General features: G+C 42.6%; 1 protein-coding gene across 7 annotated transcripts in view; it reads right to left on the minus strand.

Moving 5' to 3' along the window:
* Positions 1-4,753: 4,753 nt before the first annotated feature.
* The window catches only part of NRG1 (neuregulin 1), a 287,293-nt gene continuing 273,003 nt past the window's right edge, over positions 4,754-19,043 (minus strand). For 6 of the 7 annotated variants that reach the window (XM_014259645.2, XM_088054496.1, XM_088054493.1 and 3 more), the window contains 4 exons: positions 15,609-15,735; positions 14,964-15,094; positions 14,251-14,454; positions 4,754-10,260 (listed from right to left, as the gene is read on the minus strand). In XM_014259645.2, coding sequence (XP_014115120.2) covers positions 9,609-10,260; positions 14,251-14,454; positions 14,964-15,094; positions 15,609-15,735 — 1,114 coding nt within the window. In that variant the 3' untranslated portion in view covers positions 4,754-9,608. The remainder of the gene's footprint in view (positions 10,261-14,250; positions 14,455-14,963; positions 15,095-15,608; positions 15,736-19,043) is intronic. The other variant, XM_088054494.1, reaches the window with a different exon arrangement.

Genomic DNA, 19,043 nt, shown 5'->3' on the forward strand with positions numbered 1-19,043 from the left:
TAATTTTTAAAAATGCATGTGGAAATGAGGTGGGAAAGAGACAAAATCAGCTCTTTTAGCTTCTGAACCAAAAATCTTTTCAAAGAGCAGCCTGGAAGTACATGCTGACATTGATGATGGGATCCTGGTGAAATACCAGAGAAGGAGCAGAAAGCATGCTGTTCCCCTGCAGCTGAAGACCTACTGCAATCACCTCGGGACCAAGCTGGGGGCTGTGTTTGCTGCTGAGCCAGTACAGCTCTTGTCCGTCAAAAGAAGTTGTAAGACAGAAAGTGAAGTTTACTAATAATACCATGGTTATCACATCTGAAGCCCTAAAATGACAATTTTAAGTAATCATGAGAGGCAAAGAAATAATTAGAAAAGATCTGGACTGTACTGGACAGCAAAATAAAGAGCTGTGTGTAGAATCACTGTGATGATAATCCTGTTACCTGGACTTTATGTTACCTGACCTTCAAATTTGTTACCTCAGTAATCAGATCTTGTAACAGGCCATGTAAGTTTTATTTGAAGGAAGCTGGCACTTGGAAATGAAAGTAATAGGGTTACTGTGTAAGAGTTCCTTTCTGCTATTCCATTGATATGACCCAGAATGTGTGATTTAGTACCATGACAACTGAGACATTGATTATAAAACAGACACGAGATCACTGTAGTCTGCCAGTTATTTCAAGTTTTATTACTTTCGGCTTTATTTCATAGTCATTAACCATCAGATAAATACTGTATGTTTTAGATGGCTATGATAAGATGGTGTGTGCATATGGCTAAGTTGACTGACTTACAGGACATTTTTAATTATTAAAATGGTTAATGCATCACTAGAATGGTATTATTCTGTTTTCTGGAGCTTTGATTAGGGGATAATTTTAAACAGGACGCTAAATTTCAGGTTCCTGGATTTATACTGTGGCATTCATCTAAGTGGCCTTTATTTCCTAATTGGACTTTATTTTTTGAATTACTTCTTTCACAGCACTACAGCTCCCTTGGCTTTTTGTGGAAAAGCTGCTGGAGGCACAGGTCTTCTCACATATATTGAGCAGATTACTGTCCATTTTTGTGGAGGATCTGAATCACCTCACACTCAGCTTTGGGGCCTTTAGGGTGAGAAAGGCGAGCTTAAGATGGGAACATCCTGAGAACCAGAACATGGGACAATAATTGCTCTTTTGAGATTGTTTCTCTTTGCCACATATAGAAGGCCCAAGACCCACCACTTGGGAATCTTTAGTGTGTCTTTTTTTCTGTTTGGGATTGAATTCCAATCATTTGGGATTGAATGTTCTAGGGTTATTTGATTGAAATGAGAGGCACATGTCCACCCTTTACCCTAGCTGAAGTCCCCTTAATCTTCCACCTTGCCAGTCCCTTCTCAGCTGTGGGCCCTGTGAAAGATCCTCTGCAATCTGTGATCCAGCCTGTCCAACTGGGGAAGAAAGAGGTGTTCCCTTTCCATATCTTCACAGCTGTACAGGACGAATGCCATCCTCAATTTTTTCCTCTCTGAGGTGAAAAACTGTTTTCTCTGGGATGCAGGCAGTTTTGCAGCTGCTGAACAGCCTTTTTATGACATTTTTTCTTTTCCTGTCACTGAGCATGCACTGAACATCAGGAAATCATTACAGAAAATTGAGAGACTGTATGTATGTGTGTACACATAGAGAATGCATAACCCAACTGATGCAGTAATGTGCAGGGTAAGTTAAAATACCTCCCACACAATATCAGGCTTCTGAAGCATGGCTCCAAGTAGACCATTACCAGAGTAATGACTTAATCAGTTGTTAACAATCGCTGTACTCCCTACCAACTGATGTGCATATAACCTTGCAAAGACTCCCTTGACACCTCCTCTGCTGCTGTCATCAAATGAGCTGGCCTTATTTCAGGTGTTTTCTATGCACTGCTGCCAGAGGCTCCTCTCTAGTTCCTAAGGCATTACATCCAGTGCAGGGAACTCCTGCTATCCCCAAGGGGGGAAAACCTAAGCGGAAACTTAGCAGCTGCCATTTATGTTAGAAATCCAGTTTCCAGCTAAAGTTGGTGCTTGGCTACCTTCTGGAGTTAAAACCTTAGAGAGTAAGGTCTAACTTTCAAGGAAATTAATTCCATTCATGCTGAAGGCTTTGTCTCAGGTTCTGACAGACCCTACGATGCTTAGAAAGTACAGCACTCTAAACACCCTCTGGAATCACCATATTGTGCCCAACCCCAGTGACGTGGTAACCTTTCTAGATCTGCATGGGCCTGATCTTGTTCCACTTTTTCCTTGCTAGAGGATATGGAACTGTCCTTCAGTCCTTGTCTTCATGTGTGGAAGTGGGGACATCAGGAGCATAGCAGTGATTTATTTGACATTCCTCCTGCCAGCCTTAGTCTGGAGACATGTGAAATAATTTTGCAATCAGTACAACTTTTCTAATGACAGCTACTCTGAAATTACTGCAGCAAAAGGTCACAGCATCAGGTACAAAATGCACTCTGGAATCAGAAATCCCTAAGGCTCCACTTCAGGAAACTCTAAGGAGGCTCAATTTTTTTTTTTTTTAATTTTATTTATTTTATTTTATTTTATTTTAAAGATAAAATGAGATTTAGGCCTGAAAGTGCCACTGTCAGTGGTCTGTTATCACTAAAGAGGAGTTACCAGGCTCATAACCTATGCACAGTCTATGTTGCTTTGCTTCTCCTGTACAGGTTAACCATCACTAACTGCAACATCTCAAGGCATTTGAGATAGTTTTCTTCCCATCAGTTGTAACTGAGACAGAGAGAATTAACTTGGGGAATGCATTCTCTGAATAATGTGCTCATAACTGGGTGGAGTTGGCATGCTAAGAGCATACCCAGCTGTGGGCTGCAGAAATGAGAAGGGTTTTCTTGATTTTCCTGTAGTGTTCCCTGACGCCATCTGCTTCCAGACCTTGTGGAGAAGTGCAGAAGCTTGGCAGAGAAAGCTAATAGGATAAAGACAGCATGGACTGACAAACAACTTTTGCGAGGACATTTGGCACACATAAAGATGTGTTCCCTAAAGCCTCCTTGTCTGTATCAAATGTGTCACAAGGTCCTTAGTCCTGTTGACTCTGAGTGGTTCTTATGGTACTTAATTGCTTCATAAATTGTCTACCTCTACTCCCGTGCATGAAAGGACAGTGGAGATGCCTGATGTCTGTCTTCTTTAAGCAGTCCATTTCAACAGCCTGCAATGGAAGGACCATCCTTTTCTCCATTGTAGCACTGTGCCATAATGTGCTAGCCAAAATAGCCTGGCTGTAATGTGACAAGGCCCTACAAGACATTCATGAGGCAAATAGCCTAATCATCCATCTTTGAAGCCACATGAAATAGAAAAACAGGGAAGTTGTCTGAGGGAAACTACATCAGACTGAGACACTAGGCCTTTACGCTCTGGGTTGAGAGCCACGGAAGAGGGAGGATGACAGAAAACCCTTGCCAGTCATTCCCTCCCTCCCTCCCTCCCTCCCTCCCTCCCTCCCTCCCTCCCTCCCTCCCTCCCTCCCTCCCTCCCTCCCTCCCTCCCTCCCTCCCTCCCTCCCTCCCTCCCTCCCTCCATCCCCCCCTCCCTCCCTCCCTCCCCCCATCCCTCCCTCCCTCCCTCCCTCCCCCTCCCTCCCTCCCTCCCTCCCTCCCTCCCTCCCTCCCTCCCTCCCTGCCTCCTTCCCTCCCTCCCTCCCTCCCATCTCTGTTTCTCCATTCCTCTATTCTTCCATCCCTTCATTCTTCTATCCTTCCATTTCTCCATCCATTCTTGGTTTGGCATCTCATTCTGCACCAATAGGTAGGCCTGGGAGCACTAGCCCTGGGAACAAATGGATGTGAAACACATCCAAAACATCTTTATTGCATTCCTCTCTCCTCTGCTCATGCCTAGCTTTCCTCCTCTTGTTTAATGCTCATTAACAGCAAATGACTTTACATACTTTTATCATGTAAGCACAGCCAGATCGGATATCTGCCCTCCTCTCCAAGTGTGGCAGATAGTTGGAGAAGGTAAGAGCAGCAGTAGTATACACAGTATTTCCCATTTATACAATCTCCACATGTTTTCAGTTCAGTTATTTCCCACATCTGATGAGGTTTTCATGGATTTACTAATCCTTATTGGATTAATGCCTAAGATCTGGCCCCCACCATGGGGTGGTTTCCAAAACATGGAAAGATTTACAATCCACAGTCTCTTGCAGCAAGTAATTCTCCAAGTTCCCTACCCCTTACATGAAGAGCTACATCTTTCTGGGAATACGGTGCCCAGTAGTTTGGATTGATAACTCCATTTCTTTTATTCGAAGAAGTACTAAACATCCAGTCCTTTCTTACCTTCTGCAAGATAAATATGTTTCAACAGACCTTTAATATCTTCTCTCTGCTGTCCTTTCAGAATAATGATATTCAGCCTACCCAGTGCTCCCCAGACCTCATGACATCCAGATTCACCCAAGTTGCCCTTAAACCCTTTCCCATTATACTATTTCTATCCTGAGACAAGAAGACCAGGACCACTCATTGTATTTACAACCTGCACAAATCATGAATTTATATAGTGACATGGTGGTGCCATCTAAGAGTTCCTGGTATCTGCTTTGCTTTATTGACTGTTGCTGAGCAGTGAGGTGACATTTTTGTAGAGCAGCCTCCCACAGTCCCAAGACTGTGTCATTTCTGCCCCCCAACTCCTCCCCCTCCCCAAACCCCATCCATCTTAAGTAGTAATGGTCAGGGTAGAGCTAATTATTCTAACTTAAGAAACTAAAATTGTATGTAGGAGCAAGAGTGTCTGCCAGAGACCTCCATAGAGATGAGTCAGAAATCTCAAAGAACAGTGGTCCACAACAACAGAACAAGACCTTTACAACAATGTTTGGATACAGAAGTAGGTAGCTGGTGACCTGACGCAGTCTGCTGAGCAGCTGGGCCAGGACCACACATAAACAATTTAATCCAGCACCTCTTTTACTGAAAATGAAAAACAAAACCTTAATAAATCAACAATTACTTATTGCTGTATTTGGGGTAATAAATTCTTTAGTTTATCAGTAGCTTGTGGCTTCCATAGCATGTTCTTTGAACAGTTTGCCTTTCAGTTACATCCCCTTTCTCTCCTGAACAATAAATTAGCATTCATTTTTTTTTTAAAGGAAAAGAGGGGAAAAAGAGGATATATTACAACTTTTTCAAAGCAAAAGGAAAAATGCAACATCTTTTTGACATATATCTTAAAATAATATGAGGATAACATTCTCTGCGTGTTAGATGCCTATGCATAAATAATAAAGGACGTTATGTTATTTACAGTGTTACACAATAAACTAAGAGTGTCTCATTTAACACAATATCCATAAAGACAGTAAATAATGAAAACATCCACGTATGTACAAGACATATTTACAATAGAATAGAGAATTACAAATGATGATAATTGGCCATGTTCTTTGTCTGCCCTTCTCTGCAGCATTTCATAGGTGCTTTTTTTGTTTCTTACTAGAAGTAAGTCCCAGGTGATGGTAAGTAGCCACACTGCAGGGCCAAGAAGTGCTCAACAGGCTAAGAGGTGTGTCCTTTGAGGGGACACCAGTTTGCTATCCTGGATACTCAGGAAACTGCTTGCAATGTGTGTGAGAGAAGCAGGGAGATGCAGCATTGTTGTTTTGGACTACTGGAAAGAAGGAGCTTCCCTTTCCTGTTCCCTGATAAAGGCAGTGATTGATCTCTTAAACCTGGGTGTGCTGGGGTGGCTCAAGTGAGGAAGGGAATAACTGGGCCAAAAGGCGGGAGTAGACTTTTCTCTGTTACATGAGAACTTCTATGGAGCTGTAATGATTTACACCCTGTAAATAGGCAGGCTGTACCAGGTTGTGCACAACATAATCTAGTTATACACTCTTGAAAGAAGCCTTTTATTTTGGAAAAATTCCTGCATATAAACACATACACAGGAAAAACTCATGGCTCAATCTAAATGACATGGAAATAAACCAGGACAATCTTAACTCTGCCACCACTGGAATATTTCTCCCCCTCTTCTAAATATGTTTCTTCTTGCCATGACTTTCAGCCAAAGAACTGGCAAGCATCACACAGTGATGGCTCAAGGGTGTTGGGACTGCCTAGCTCAAAGGTCTGGGTAATGAAGCAAATATCCCCAACAGGGGAGCTGGCCTTTTCCATAGGCACTTGCTGGCTCTGCTCCATGCTGCTTCAGCCTCCAGCCCCTTGGCCAGCAGGAACTGGCTGCAGCCTGCCAGCAGCACCTGTGGCCAGGCAGACTTACTAGCTTCTGGGTGTGGACCTGACTGATGTGAAACACCCTCACAGTGTGATAAACACAAGTTGAGAGGTGGGGGTCTGTGTCCTCCTCCCGCTTCTGTGCATGCCAAGCCAGGGCAATTCCCGAATTCATCACTGCATGAATTGTGCTGTAAGGCTGGGTTCTTCACAAAGATCTAAGGGCTTAGGCAGCCATATCCCCAATTGTATTTTCTTGTTCTTAGGTCCATGTGAAGTCTCCAGCCTAATTTCATGCTTGCCCTATAACACACTGTGCATGTTCCAAGGGGGAGGAGTAGCAGGAACTGCACAGCAATGTGACTTTGAGGCACTGCAACAGAAGAGGTATGACATTTTTCCCTAGACCTATACTAAATAAATCTCACATGTACAGCTCCCAAATACGGAATTGCTCCTTCATTTTTTACTGTCCCTCCATAATAACAGTGTTAATAGTCAAATAATCTACTCAATGTCAGCGGATGTTCCCTTTCCATCCTGATTAATCTGTCTGGGCTATTATAGATACTTCAACGAGAGCTGGCCTTGTGGTTGATATATACTGGAGGAATTTACAAAAACCTGTGTTATAATCTCTATTCTGCCACTAAGATGGGTGATTTTGGGGCAAATCTCTTGTTTCTCTGCCATACTTTTTCTGTTTTATCTGTCCTGCAAGGCCTTTGCAGTGTCAGAGGCCTTCCTGAAAGGACAGATGTTCAAGTGCCCACAGAAACTCAACAATGAAAATCCTTTGGAAACTTGTTGCCTTCATTAGGAAAGCCCAACTGGCCCTTTGTACTACTGAGTTGCAGAGTTACCGGAGAGATGGATATTCTGCTGCATGGGATTGCAGATAAGAAGGCATGACTAAAGGGATGAAAATGAGAGTATGATGTCTAGAATTTGTAGAGAGCTTTTGTTTCAGTCTGCAAAGGCAAAGTGTGTTCAAGTACATGCTAGCTAGGGAAAAATGGCAAAGGGGACTTAAGTCCAGACAATATGTATTTGCCATCTCCCATAGATTTCTCAAATCAGCAGTGCCATTTCAGCCACCACATAGCCCAAAGCTGTGCTAGTTTCCTAGCCTTTTGTCCACTAACATCCTAGTGGACAACTTTTCTTTCCTATACTAAGTTTTTTTTGTTCATTTTCTGCTGAATCTGGTGTTCAGGTAGACTCACCTGTGTTCTTACTAATGTGTTATGGTTATTTATATAGTGAGGAACTCACTGATTCTTGTCATCCTGGCAAAGAGCTTTTTTTGCTATACTTTGCTTCCAGGTCTCAAATCAATAGGACAACTTGTTCAGCAAAACTCTAAGGCACATGCTTAACTTTTTGCATGTGCTGGAGGTGTCAATGTGAGTCTAGCACATGCTGAAGGTAACTTTTGCTAGGATTAGCATAAGCATATGCTTGAACAATTTACTGAGTTGGGACTTTTGTTCCTCAGGTTTGCATCTCACAAATTTTCCTTGATGTATTTCTCTTCATTTAACTAGGACCAGAATGTGGCCCAAAGGATGAGTGTAGTTTGGCTGAAATTCTTTTTCTCTTGACAGGGCTCTTATTTAGAGCTCAGTAATACCTGTAAAACATATGTTCTCATTTTCAGAATCCCCAGAGTCTAGGAAAAACATTTGTTTTCCACATCAATCCTGAGTCAATGCTGTGCCAACTGAACACACAACAAAAAATCAAAAGTATAGAAGAGGCAGAGTGACCCTGACTAAACTGATAGGAATTCAGTGCAAAAGAGGCCATTTGCTTCTGTCTGGATGGATGCATCTGCTCCAGCACTGACAGCATCTTTGTTCATTACCAGTCAGTGACTTCAAGGCTGCCACCGGCTATATAAACACTGGTATCAAATAGTCACACATGGGCTGTAACCCACATGGTGTGCTTGCCTTCATAAATGGGCTCTGCATCAGTCTTGCCTCTCTCAACCCAAGTAATTGAGTCTATAAAGTTGAGTGGAAATAAGCTCCATACATCTGCTTTGTCCTTCCTATGTGCCTATACATTTTAACCATCCAGCAAATCAAGTTCTCCTCTGAAAGGCCTTTCTGTGTCCAAGAGTAAGCCTTACTCCAACAGCAATTCTAACAAGGTATTGCCAGAAGCTTGTCAGGATTCTTTCTGAGGAAGAGAAAAAGGGGAAGAAAATTGAGGGGAAACAATAGAATAAATCATGTATCGTAAATCAACATTAAGAAATAGAGGTGAAAACTGATTGCACTTTTATTAGTGGCATTTGTTTTCCAGCTAGATCTCTTCCTTGCTTGATTACAGATATCTATTATATTTGCCCCATCAACATAAACTAATATAAATGTTTTCTTTTTTTTTTTCCTTTTTTTTTTCCTTTTTTTTTTTTTTTGTTTTCTTTTTTGTTTAGATAGAGTATTGGGTTCAAAGCCTCAGCTAACTTAACCCCATTTCCTAAGGGATAACTAGAACAATTAATATCTGGAAAATAATGAAATGGCAGCTCCTAGTGATTACAAGCTGACCTCTGATTAATAATATATTTGGTTTAAAATCACAGTATTACTTTCTTTCTATAAGTAACATTATTTAATGCAGGTTGGCTTTTTTTTTTTTTTTTTGTCTGTTTGTACGTTTTTTGTTATCCTGCTGTATTTAATAGTAGCATGCTGTTGGATCTACTATTATCCCAGTGCTCAAAGAAGCAAACCTTTTGGCTGGCAGAGAGCAGACAAAACTCATCTCATATACGGAAAGCAAATAAAAGTTCTCATATAAGAAACTTTTTTTTTAGCTTTTTTTAATCTTTTTTAATTTTTTTTTTTTTTTCTTTCTGACTCTGTGTGTGTGTGTATATGTGTGTTTTTCTGGCAGAGTAGGGTGGGAGTGCCATTACAGGGCTTTCTGATTTGGAGACTCTACAGCAAGCGACCAGAGGGACTTCTGCAATTCTTGCAAATCATACATCCAGTCATTATAATGCAGTGCACAAAAAAGCTAGGACAACTGAGGGCTAAAAGGTTTCGCAAAATACTATGGGACAGCCATCATTGTAACTGTACAAAACTTGCTCTCAACTTAACATAACATAAAGGCACCATTGATATCTTTCCCCATTTTTGAAATACTGTAAAAAATTGCTACATATGGCACATAACACATTTGTACATACGTATATTTAATTTATAAAAGTTTTTCTTTTTTCCTCTCCTGTTTTCTATCAGCGGAATTGCTAAAATAAAATAAATCGTTTAATTTAAAGGTGGAATACTTCATTATATAAAATAAAGTTTTACATGTGAATCTATGTGTTTTATGTTTTATACAGCAATAGGGTCTTGGTTAGCTATCACACTGGACAACCTTGCTTGCAACTCTTCTGGTGTGGAGAAGCGATTTGCCGGGTTAGTCCTGGTTTCAGGCAGTCGGAAGGCAGTGGCTGGCTCCAGACTGGTTGCCCCGGGGTTCAGTATGCTCAGGAATGGTGTATCCTCGCCTATTCTTTCATCTTCGGTTTCGGTCTCAGAGCTGCTGCTCTCAGAGCTTGTGTCAGAGTCCACTTCCACCCTGCTGGAAATGTGGCTATTGGGCTTTGTTCTTTTGACCCTCCGGCTGTTGGTGAGTTTCTTTGGAGGCTCCTGTGCTGGTTCGTACTCCTGCGTGGTCTCATACTCCTCATCCTCCACGATCCGCAGAGGACTTGGTGGCAGGCTGTTGCACTCATGGGTGGCATTGTGGTGAAAGGAGTTGAATTGCTGAAGGTGGTGGTCATACTTCTCATGCAGCTGCAGAGGAGTCACCAGGAGCAGGGGTCTCTCCTCTTCTATGAAGGGACTCACCGCCACTGAAGGGATGGAGACGGTCAAGCTGGAAGCCGGTGGTGACATTGTGGAGGGGCGGGACTTGGGAGAAGTTGGAGTGTGAAAATCAACGGGTGACATGCGAGCTGGTGTGGTCATAGCTGAGACATACCTGAAGAAAAGAGATGGGGAAAGGTTGCGAGCACAGGAGCAGTAGTGACCTGTGAACACAGCAGCTCATGTAGACTGGGAGAGAAATGGCAGGGATCCCTTAAGATCCCCAGCATCCTCACAGAGGGCTACTAAGGAACCTTTCCTGCTCCTATTAATCCTATAAACTGCTGACTTCTGGGACTCTGGGCAAAAACATTTGAAAGCAGGAGGAGTGCAGCAAAACTCCCAGATCCCAACCATAGAGATGCTGTAAATTTTTTGCCAGAATAACTTTCTGGAATGAATCCAGGAATGGGATTCAGAGACAGACAGGCTGCCAGAAACAAAATGCATTTGCAAGTATTTTCTCAAAAGGAAAACAGCTGCTGCACTTCTGGAAGGATTTGACCAGAATCTGGGGTACATGCAAACAGACAGAGGGAAAGAAAGGAAGGGAACTGAAGGACAGTCCTCTTGGGGCTTCACCCTCTTCTGGCAACCAAACTGTCTCGGCTAGGGAGGAAAGTAATGTTTGGATAAAATCTAGAGCCAGATTCTGCTAATTTTAATCACCAAGGGTAGTCAGAGAAGCATTTGTAGCACCATCCCAGCAGCTTTGTCCTGCTCCATTCCTTGGGTGCTAGTTACCCTGGCTGGTAGATCTATCTGCAAAGAAGCAGAGAGTATCACTTGTCCTCATATGGGAACAAATGCTGAAAGACAGGATTATCTGGCCTAGTGCACATGATTTCTCTGCAAAATTTGTTCCCTGTTCCTGTGGGAAGGGTAGTGCTCAGAAGTGATTTCTGAAAATGAAGCTCAGGTGCCATTACAGGGTTTGTCCCAAAGAAACAGAACAAAAAACATGAAGCTCTCAACTAGTTTTAATCAGTAGACATGCTATGAGGTCATGTGGATTCATGCCAGGTGAGGATCTGCCTAAAACCACTTGATCAAAAGCACGGTGCCCAGCATGACACTTTGCATGGTCTGGCTTTGCTTTTATTCTTATCCTAAATTCACCTGCCTGAATTTCATCTGTGTCTAAAGTTAAAATAATTCTAAGCTTCATCACAGGCCCATTGAGAAAAGCTATATGGCTATGATTGATGTAGTTGTTTAGTTTTCCCCAGTGGCTTATTTACCTGAGCCTAAAATTATCAAAATAATCCTGAATCCAGCTTTCTTTTCCAATCTATGACTCAGTTGCATATGTTACACTTGATAAAAATGGAGTTATGGGAAAAAGGAGAAAATGGGACAGATTCTGGATAGACATGCAGTAGCATAAACTGATTTCACTAGAGGCGCATTGATTGCACATTGATTTACATGAACTGAGGAGCAAGAGAAAGGAAAAATACAAACCTGGAGTTATGCATGGGAATTAATCAAGTTGGTTGTGCAAAGGGCAATGAATAGGTCTGTGCACTGGATGAATTAAGTAATTTTTCCTCCTCCCATAAGTGAGCTTTTAATCCCTTTCACATTTTTAATGGGCATTGTCTGAAAAACTGAGGCCTTTCTGCTTTCCCAGCTGGTTCACTGTCAGATATACATCTTTACGACACACCGGATTTTAGCTAAACTGGTTCTGTTAACGCACTGAGTTGGTTAAATGTGTTCAATGTACTGTGCAGGCTTCCAGCAGTGTCAAGTTACTCATACTGGAGTGTTGTGCATTCACACATTTCTGGTCTGCTCACCCACACCCTAACAGGGCAGTGCTAACTAGCTGCTGTCTGCAATCTGAGGCTAAGAGCTGAACTCATGCAGCTCTAGCCCACCCTGAAAGGAAGGTTAAAAGCTGATTGATTTATCCAGCTTCATGGCCAACAATGCTGGCTCAGTGAAAGGGGATCAGAGCGTACCCATGGCCATCCAGCACACATTAACTAGTTATACGCTGCCAGCTTCATTATATAGTCCAGCCTTTTGTGCAGAGACAGTGTTTTTTGATCTTCTCTCCTGTAAGACAGCTAAGGACATCCAAGATAAAACTGCTTGTGCCCTCTGCTTGTGCACACAGGTGGCAGGGCGTGGGATCCAGCAAATGGATGAGGTAACGCAAAAGAACCCCTTGTAATGTCTGTTCAACTTAATTTGAAAATTGAGGGAGTACAGCCTTGGTCTAACAATTCACAGTACAGCAACATTTGATGGCTTCAGGAAGTAATTTGTCAGCTCCTACATTCCTTTATGTTTCTGAGTAATTTTTAGCTCCAAATAACTCTCACTTTCTCCCTTATGTACACACAAGGAACAATTGGCCATGTATTTCCTGCTTGCTAAAAATAGATGAGGCCTGCAATTAATGCCCAGGGAACTATCATCTCCGATGTTCCAAATTTGTGATTGCTTCAGGCACAGGCTAGGCTGTCAATGCCTGATGAATTATTACAGAAGTTTTGCTGCTTCTGACCTATAATACAACCTTCAAGAGACACAGTAATTGATGAAATGCCTTCATTCTTCTTAGAGAAACAAAAAGGAATATGCTCTCCCCTCTCCTCATCCCCTTCCCCCTCCCCCCCCCCCAGTTAAATCTAAACATTTTGTATTAGAATGATGCTTTGGGTGTCCCATGCAATGCAGGCAGACAGCAAGAATGGTCTTAATTTCTCACATGCAGATGCCCAAATATACTAAACTGTAATACTCACCATTGGCAGGCGTGTGGCTGTGCATCCTGCTCGGTTCCCAGGCAGGAGACAACATGGTATTTACTGTTACAGGTCCTGATCCAGCAAAGCACTTAAGCACATGCTGAGCTCTACCCATGTGAGTAATCTTGCTGATTTCAGTGGGCCTACTTGCACGATTAAAAGATAATCTTGTCAAAGTGCTCTGCTGGATTGGAGCCATGGCTGTTTATGTCATGTGAGCCACGTATCTTCAAATTAAATTCCATGGTAAATAACACATAATTTTTAATGAGAAGGCTAGTTTATTATCCTTAGCGGTACTACACTCAGGGTCCTTCCTCAGTGGACCCTCTTCCTGCTGCTTAGCAGTTGTTGGTGTGGCAGAGGGAGTCCAGCAGAAATGGTGTTTGCTGTACTTGCACAATCATTTTTCTGAAAGCCACGATTTGTCTCCTACACAACTCATACTCCTTGGGGATTGCCTGGTTGCATTTCTGGCATCATGGACACTCCACAAGGCCAAATTCCTTGTGATTTTGAAGTGCTCAGATAACTGGTCCATAACCTTTTGTTTTCCTTTTCTTCTGCCTAGGATTCCTGGGAGAAAAACTCTTTTTAAATGTCTTGCGTCTTTTCAATCTTTCTTTTGCTATTCTGGGGCCATCTTGAAGTAAAATCCTAGCCTAAACCTGTGAAGGATTTTTTCAGTAGAAGTTTTTTGGCAACTGATGTACTTCTAGGCAGATCTCAGGAACTGATGAACCAGCCTTTTCAGAGAAAAAATTACGTGGTTGGAAAACTCCTGGCCAGCTTTATTTATAAATGTTCCTGATTTAATAATGGCCTGAGTCCATCAGGCTTGCAGTTTGTGTTCCTTGCTTTTATTTAATAAAGGGTTAAGGGAAGCTTTTAAAGGGTTAAGGAGCTGGAATATTACAGAAGTTAGGTGGTGGCATAATTTATATACTTCTTAGGAGTCCTTAGTGCCCTCCTCCTGTGGACCAATACATTACTTTCTCCCAAAAATCTCTCAGTTTTCTCACTTACATCTTCTAAGAAATTGGTAATTAGGCAAAGTTCTGTTTATAGTTTACAATGGAAATTTCTGACTAATTACTCCAATGGAGCTTTTCCAAGTGTGAACTGCTGGCTAATAGGACTAAATCCAGCAGAGGCAAAAAGGGAAGAAATGCTTTTGGTGGACTTTAAACTACTACTAAGCTCTCCACCTTTATGAATATGGAGATTTATGCCCTACGTGAACACTGGCAGTGTTGCATTTTCTCCTGTGCTCCCAAGCTTTGAAACCATCTGGGAAAACACCAGGTCTTGCCACCTGAAAGCAATGAGGTGGTGTGTCCTACCTTTCACTGTGAGGAGAGTCTCGGTAGGAATCGGGGGTCTCTCTCGCATGCCGGAGGAAGCTGTTGCCTTCCCGTGGCCCGCCGATGCCGTTGAGACGGCCGCGGGGCCCTGCTGGGCTGGCATGCCTGCTGTTCTCCATGGAGGAGCTGATGAGCACTGAGTGGCTTTCAGAGAGGATGCTTTCGGTGTGGCCATTACTCCAGCTGGAGAGCCGCAACCAGGAAAAGAGAAAGGGAGAGAGTGAGAGTGGGCTTTGGTGGCAAATGTGTATCAGCAGAAGTTTAGCCAGGGAAAAGAGGGGCTCTGTTGCCACTCAGGATCTGCTGCATAACCTTGGGGTTGCTAACTGGAGGTTCAGAGTTTAGCATATTGTACGAATCCACAGGCATCAAGGTGATTTTGCATGTATGGATAAAAGGCGAGGGAAGGAGGAAGAGTTCCAATCATCAGAACTGTCACTGATTTAGCAATTTGCATATGCTAAAATTCACGGTGACTCTATTGGAATGCCACTTGGATAATAAAGGTCTTTGTAAATTCCTGAGAAGATAATTAGTTGGGTGATATGGCATCAAATATTGTTAGTCTTAAAATGAAAACACTACGAAGAGAGCACAGATCTTCCCTGGCTTGTTGTTTTACGCATCTTTTTGGTTTTGCAACAGCAACAGATCAGATATTACAGCTGCTATTTGCTTTCCCCATCCAGTACCTGTGGCTAGGTGTCTGGGTGACTGTCACGGAGTGATGTGTTGTTGAGGTGTAATGGCTTGTAGAAAACGAGGTCTCTGTTTCTCGCTCGATGACATGCTCACTGGAGATTACATTTTTCGAAACGTACTGCTGAAAAAACCCAGAAAAAACTCAGGTTTACAAACTGTAATTCACAGCACATTTGTACACATAATTCCCAATCCCTCCTTCCCAGATTTAAGCCTTTTATATGTGTCAAAGCACAAATTTTGTGACTTAAATATACGTAGAAACCATACTGACACACTTGAGTACATTCATGTAGACCTCTGTGTACATAGCCCATCTAGACTCAAAACAGGAGGAGACAAATGAGGAAGGTAGTAAAGGTCTGCATCCCAATCAAGCTATAAAAACGTATTTAACAAGAGAATGGGAAGTCCCAATAGACAGACATGTGGAAAAGCAACCTCCCATTACCATCAGATACACCGAAAATACTATTCTCTGATGGAGAAGACGGCAGCAGTCTGTGATTGCAATTTTTTCTGTGTGGAGAAAGCCAAGAGGAATCAGTCACCAGCCTGTAGCAGTTTAAAAGCTGTGGGGTGAGCTTTCCTGTGGCACTGGCAGCCTAGGCTGAAGCACGTGCAGTGAAACCTACATTCACGAGCTGGACGTTATCCGGCGGTGGGTTGGGGTGGTGTGGCCCATTGGCCATGTTCATCACGTTGTTCCTTTCCGAGCGCAGGCTCTGCCGAAGCCGGTCGTGCAACTTTTTCCTCTGCTTCCTGTGCACGAAACATGGAAACAATTTTAACAGACAAAAGGAAAGCAGATGCACCTTTCAGCACACTGATGTTGGTGATAATAATATAGCATCACTTTTTTTTTACCAGTGTTTTCTCCACTGCTGCTAGACCTTAGAGTAACTCTGAAAACCTAAGGTCTAATTGCAGCTGGAGCTGTGGGGACCTGCATAGGGGGAAAGATATTTGGGATCCCTTCCAGGAGTCAGCAGGACACAGGGGGACAGGAATAAGTGAGAGGAAAAGGGAAGCCTTTTCTAAACAATGCTCTGTCTCGGGAGTAGCTCTTTTCTGCACTCAGAAGGGAGGGGGGTGAGATTTTAACCCAGACACCTTGACACCCTCACATGGGCCAAGGCAAAGTTTCTGACAGCGCATTGAGTTATGCCTCTTCATTCACCACAGGGAGCCAAAGTGTCTGTGTCTCAGGGCTTGCTTGCAGACACTGGAACATGGTCTTTGTGATGTGGCAGTTAATGATTTTTTTTTGGTGGATTCATCCCCTGCCTCAACAGTGTACTTCAAATATAGAAGTGTGTTAAAGAAGACTGCAGAGGAAGCCTTAGAAATCCAAAGTGAGAGTATATGGGATAGGCCTGAGCCTGCAGACTTTCTGGCAGCTCTGGAAGGTTTTGTTTCAGCAACATCTGATTTGCTCTGAAGCCTAATGATTACCAGGTGGATGCCATGGCTGCTAATGCATTTAGTAGAACTGTCCATGTACTAATGACATGATCTCTGACTGACTTTGATGCTTCTACTGATTCCTGTCCTTAGCTGCTGTTTCCCACTTACTAACAACATGTAAGTCCTAGGAGGAGTGGCTGTGGGAGCTGGGGCTGTTCAGCCTGGAGAAAAGGAGGCTCAGGGTTACCTCATCACTCTACAGCTGCCTGAAAGGAGGCTGTAACTAGGTGAGGGTCAGCCTCTTCTCCCAGGCAAGTATCAACAGGACAAGAAGAAATGGCTCAAGCTGTGCCAGGAGAGGTTCAGGTTGGACATCAGGAGGAATTTCTTCATGTAAAGGGTTATTAAGCATTGGAATGGACTTCCCAGAGGAGTGGTGAAGTCACCCTTCTTGGGGGTGTTCAAGAAATGACTGGTCATGACACTTAGTGCCATGGTCTAGTTGATAAGATGGTGGTCAGTCAAAGGCTGGATGCAGTCTCAAAGGTCTTTTCCAACCTAAATGATTCTGTGATTCTATAATCCTTCCAGCTCCCCTCAGAAGAACTTTTCAGAAGATCATTACAAAGTGTCAGCAGTAAAACTTACAGCATAGTAAAACCTGGCTATGCAGAACACACTAATTAAAACACCAAAATAAATAACCAGAGAAAGGGCTATTCAATTTCAGACTTAATTTATAAATACTACCCAATTTTCTCCCATTACACTGGAGAACTTCCACCGTACTGTCACATAATCCAGGGCAGTGAAGGGAGGATGCAGGCTCAAACACACTCTGGAATGCATATGACTTTGGCTGTGGCAAAAACTAAAATACATACTAAGCCATATGCAGAAGTGCAGATAGTCATGGCAGGGTAGGACAGTGTAAGATAACTATTTTCAATCCTGTTTTGAACTCAAGGGGACTATTCCAAGCTTTGCAAAAAATGGAGGAGTGAGGGAGGGCAATAAATGTGTTGAAGCCTGATAGTCATGAAAGCTTAAAGACAATGGAAACACGACTTGACACACGGCATTTTACATATTTTCTCTGTGTGTATGTGCCTGGATAGTGGAAAATGCTTAACTTGCATCACATCACATGACTGGCCTAGGCAGATACCTCTGTCTTGGAAATGCTCCTGTCTCAGAAGGATACAGTCTGTAGTTTATGTAGGCTTTATGCTTTGATGATAACCAGGCTTAGCTTTATGCTAAGATGATAACCTATCTTCTTAGGACATATAAGCAGTTCAGGTATACAGAGAGCACTGTGTCAGGAGACATGTGAGCTACCCAAAGACCTGCTGGGCTCAGAAGCAGCACTCAAGCAAGGTTTTAACTTGATTTCACAGCTCCCCTTCATGAGGCTCTGGAGACCTTGGGAGCTGAGAACAATGGGAATTCCTTAACACAGTAGAGAAAGCGAGTTCTGGAAGGAGCTTGAGTTTGTCATCTACAGGACTGAAATCCTGGCACACGTAACCCAGGAATCCATCCCTAGAAAATTGCATTACTTCCCACCTTCAGTGACCAATGTATGTGAATTTGCATGCTTTGATCTGTGTTGTTTATCCTGTAGTAAAAGGACACTAACTAAAAAAAGAAATTACTCCACAAAACTGACATAAAAGAATAATGGGAAAGCTAGTGGGTACTAAAGAAGCTTGTATCTTCAGGTAAATGATTTGCAAATAAAGTACCTCTGAATTAAGACTCAGTGACTGAAGATACTGCCTTGCAATTTATCAGCAGTATTTCTTGCAAGGAGATCCACAAAATGAAAGCTATTACATTGGTTGTTCTCCTAACACTACTCCAAGATTTCTCCTTGTTTCTGAGTTTTCCGCTATTTAGAGAAAAGAGCATATGCAAATCACCTCACAGATACCAGTCTGGCATTACTGCTGTGTTTGGAGGCCCATGCCCTGACATGGCATTCTCATCAACTGTTTTTGAAAACATTTAACTTTTGGTTCACAGTGATTGCTGATGTCTGGGGCAAAAAAACCCTGATGGATTCTGCAGAAAACCATACTTCAGATCCTGACTATGTTTGTTGAAATACATGGGGATGTGATTTCTAAAAGCACTAATTGATCTGATTTTTTTTTTTTTGTGACTGTTTCAGTTGCTCCCTACTGACCACTGTGGGAGCAGTTGTGTGTATGTGTTTGGATTCTAACTGAGAGGAACAAATGATCTCTCTCCTCCCCCACTTTTAACACATCCATTATTGGTGGGGCTTACAGCAAAAACCAACAGTCCAACTGCCAATCAGGCCCTGAAACAGTAAATCAGGTTTATACAAATGTGGAATATTTATGATAAGGGTTTTCTGTGTTTTGGTGGGGAGATTTATATGGACAGCCAGAAGTTTTGGCAGCAGCAATTCTGCTGATGTTCTGTGTAATTTATGGTCCAGAGTGCCTCATGCATGTTTGAGAGTCACCCCCAGTAATTTAGAGACTCACAGAATGTCCACTTTTGCATTGAGAGCACTTTTGTGTCCAAGTTTTTGGCCTTTGCTGTATAGTAACTTTTAGCATCATTAATTGTGACTCAAGTACAAACAAATTAGGCTTATATATAAAAATTACTGCTGGAAAGCATCATGA

The sequence above is a fragment of the Pseudopodoces humilis genome, chromosome 4, assembly GCF_049639895.1.
Source record: "Pseudopodoces humilis isolate 2021_Gansu_Grassland_sample_001 chromosome 4, ASM4963989v1, whole genome shotgun sequence".
Classification (NCBI taxonomy): domain Eukaryota; kingdom Metazoa; phylum Chordata; class Aves; order Passeriformes; family Paridae; genus Pseudopodoces; species Pseudopodoces humilis.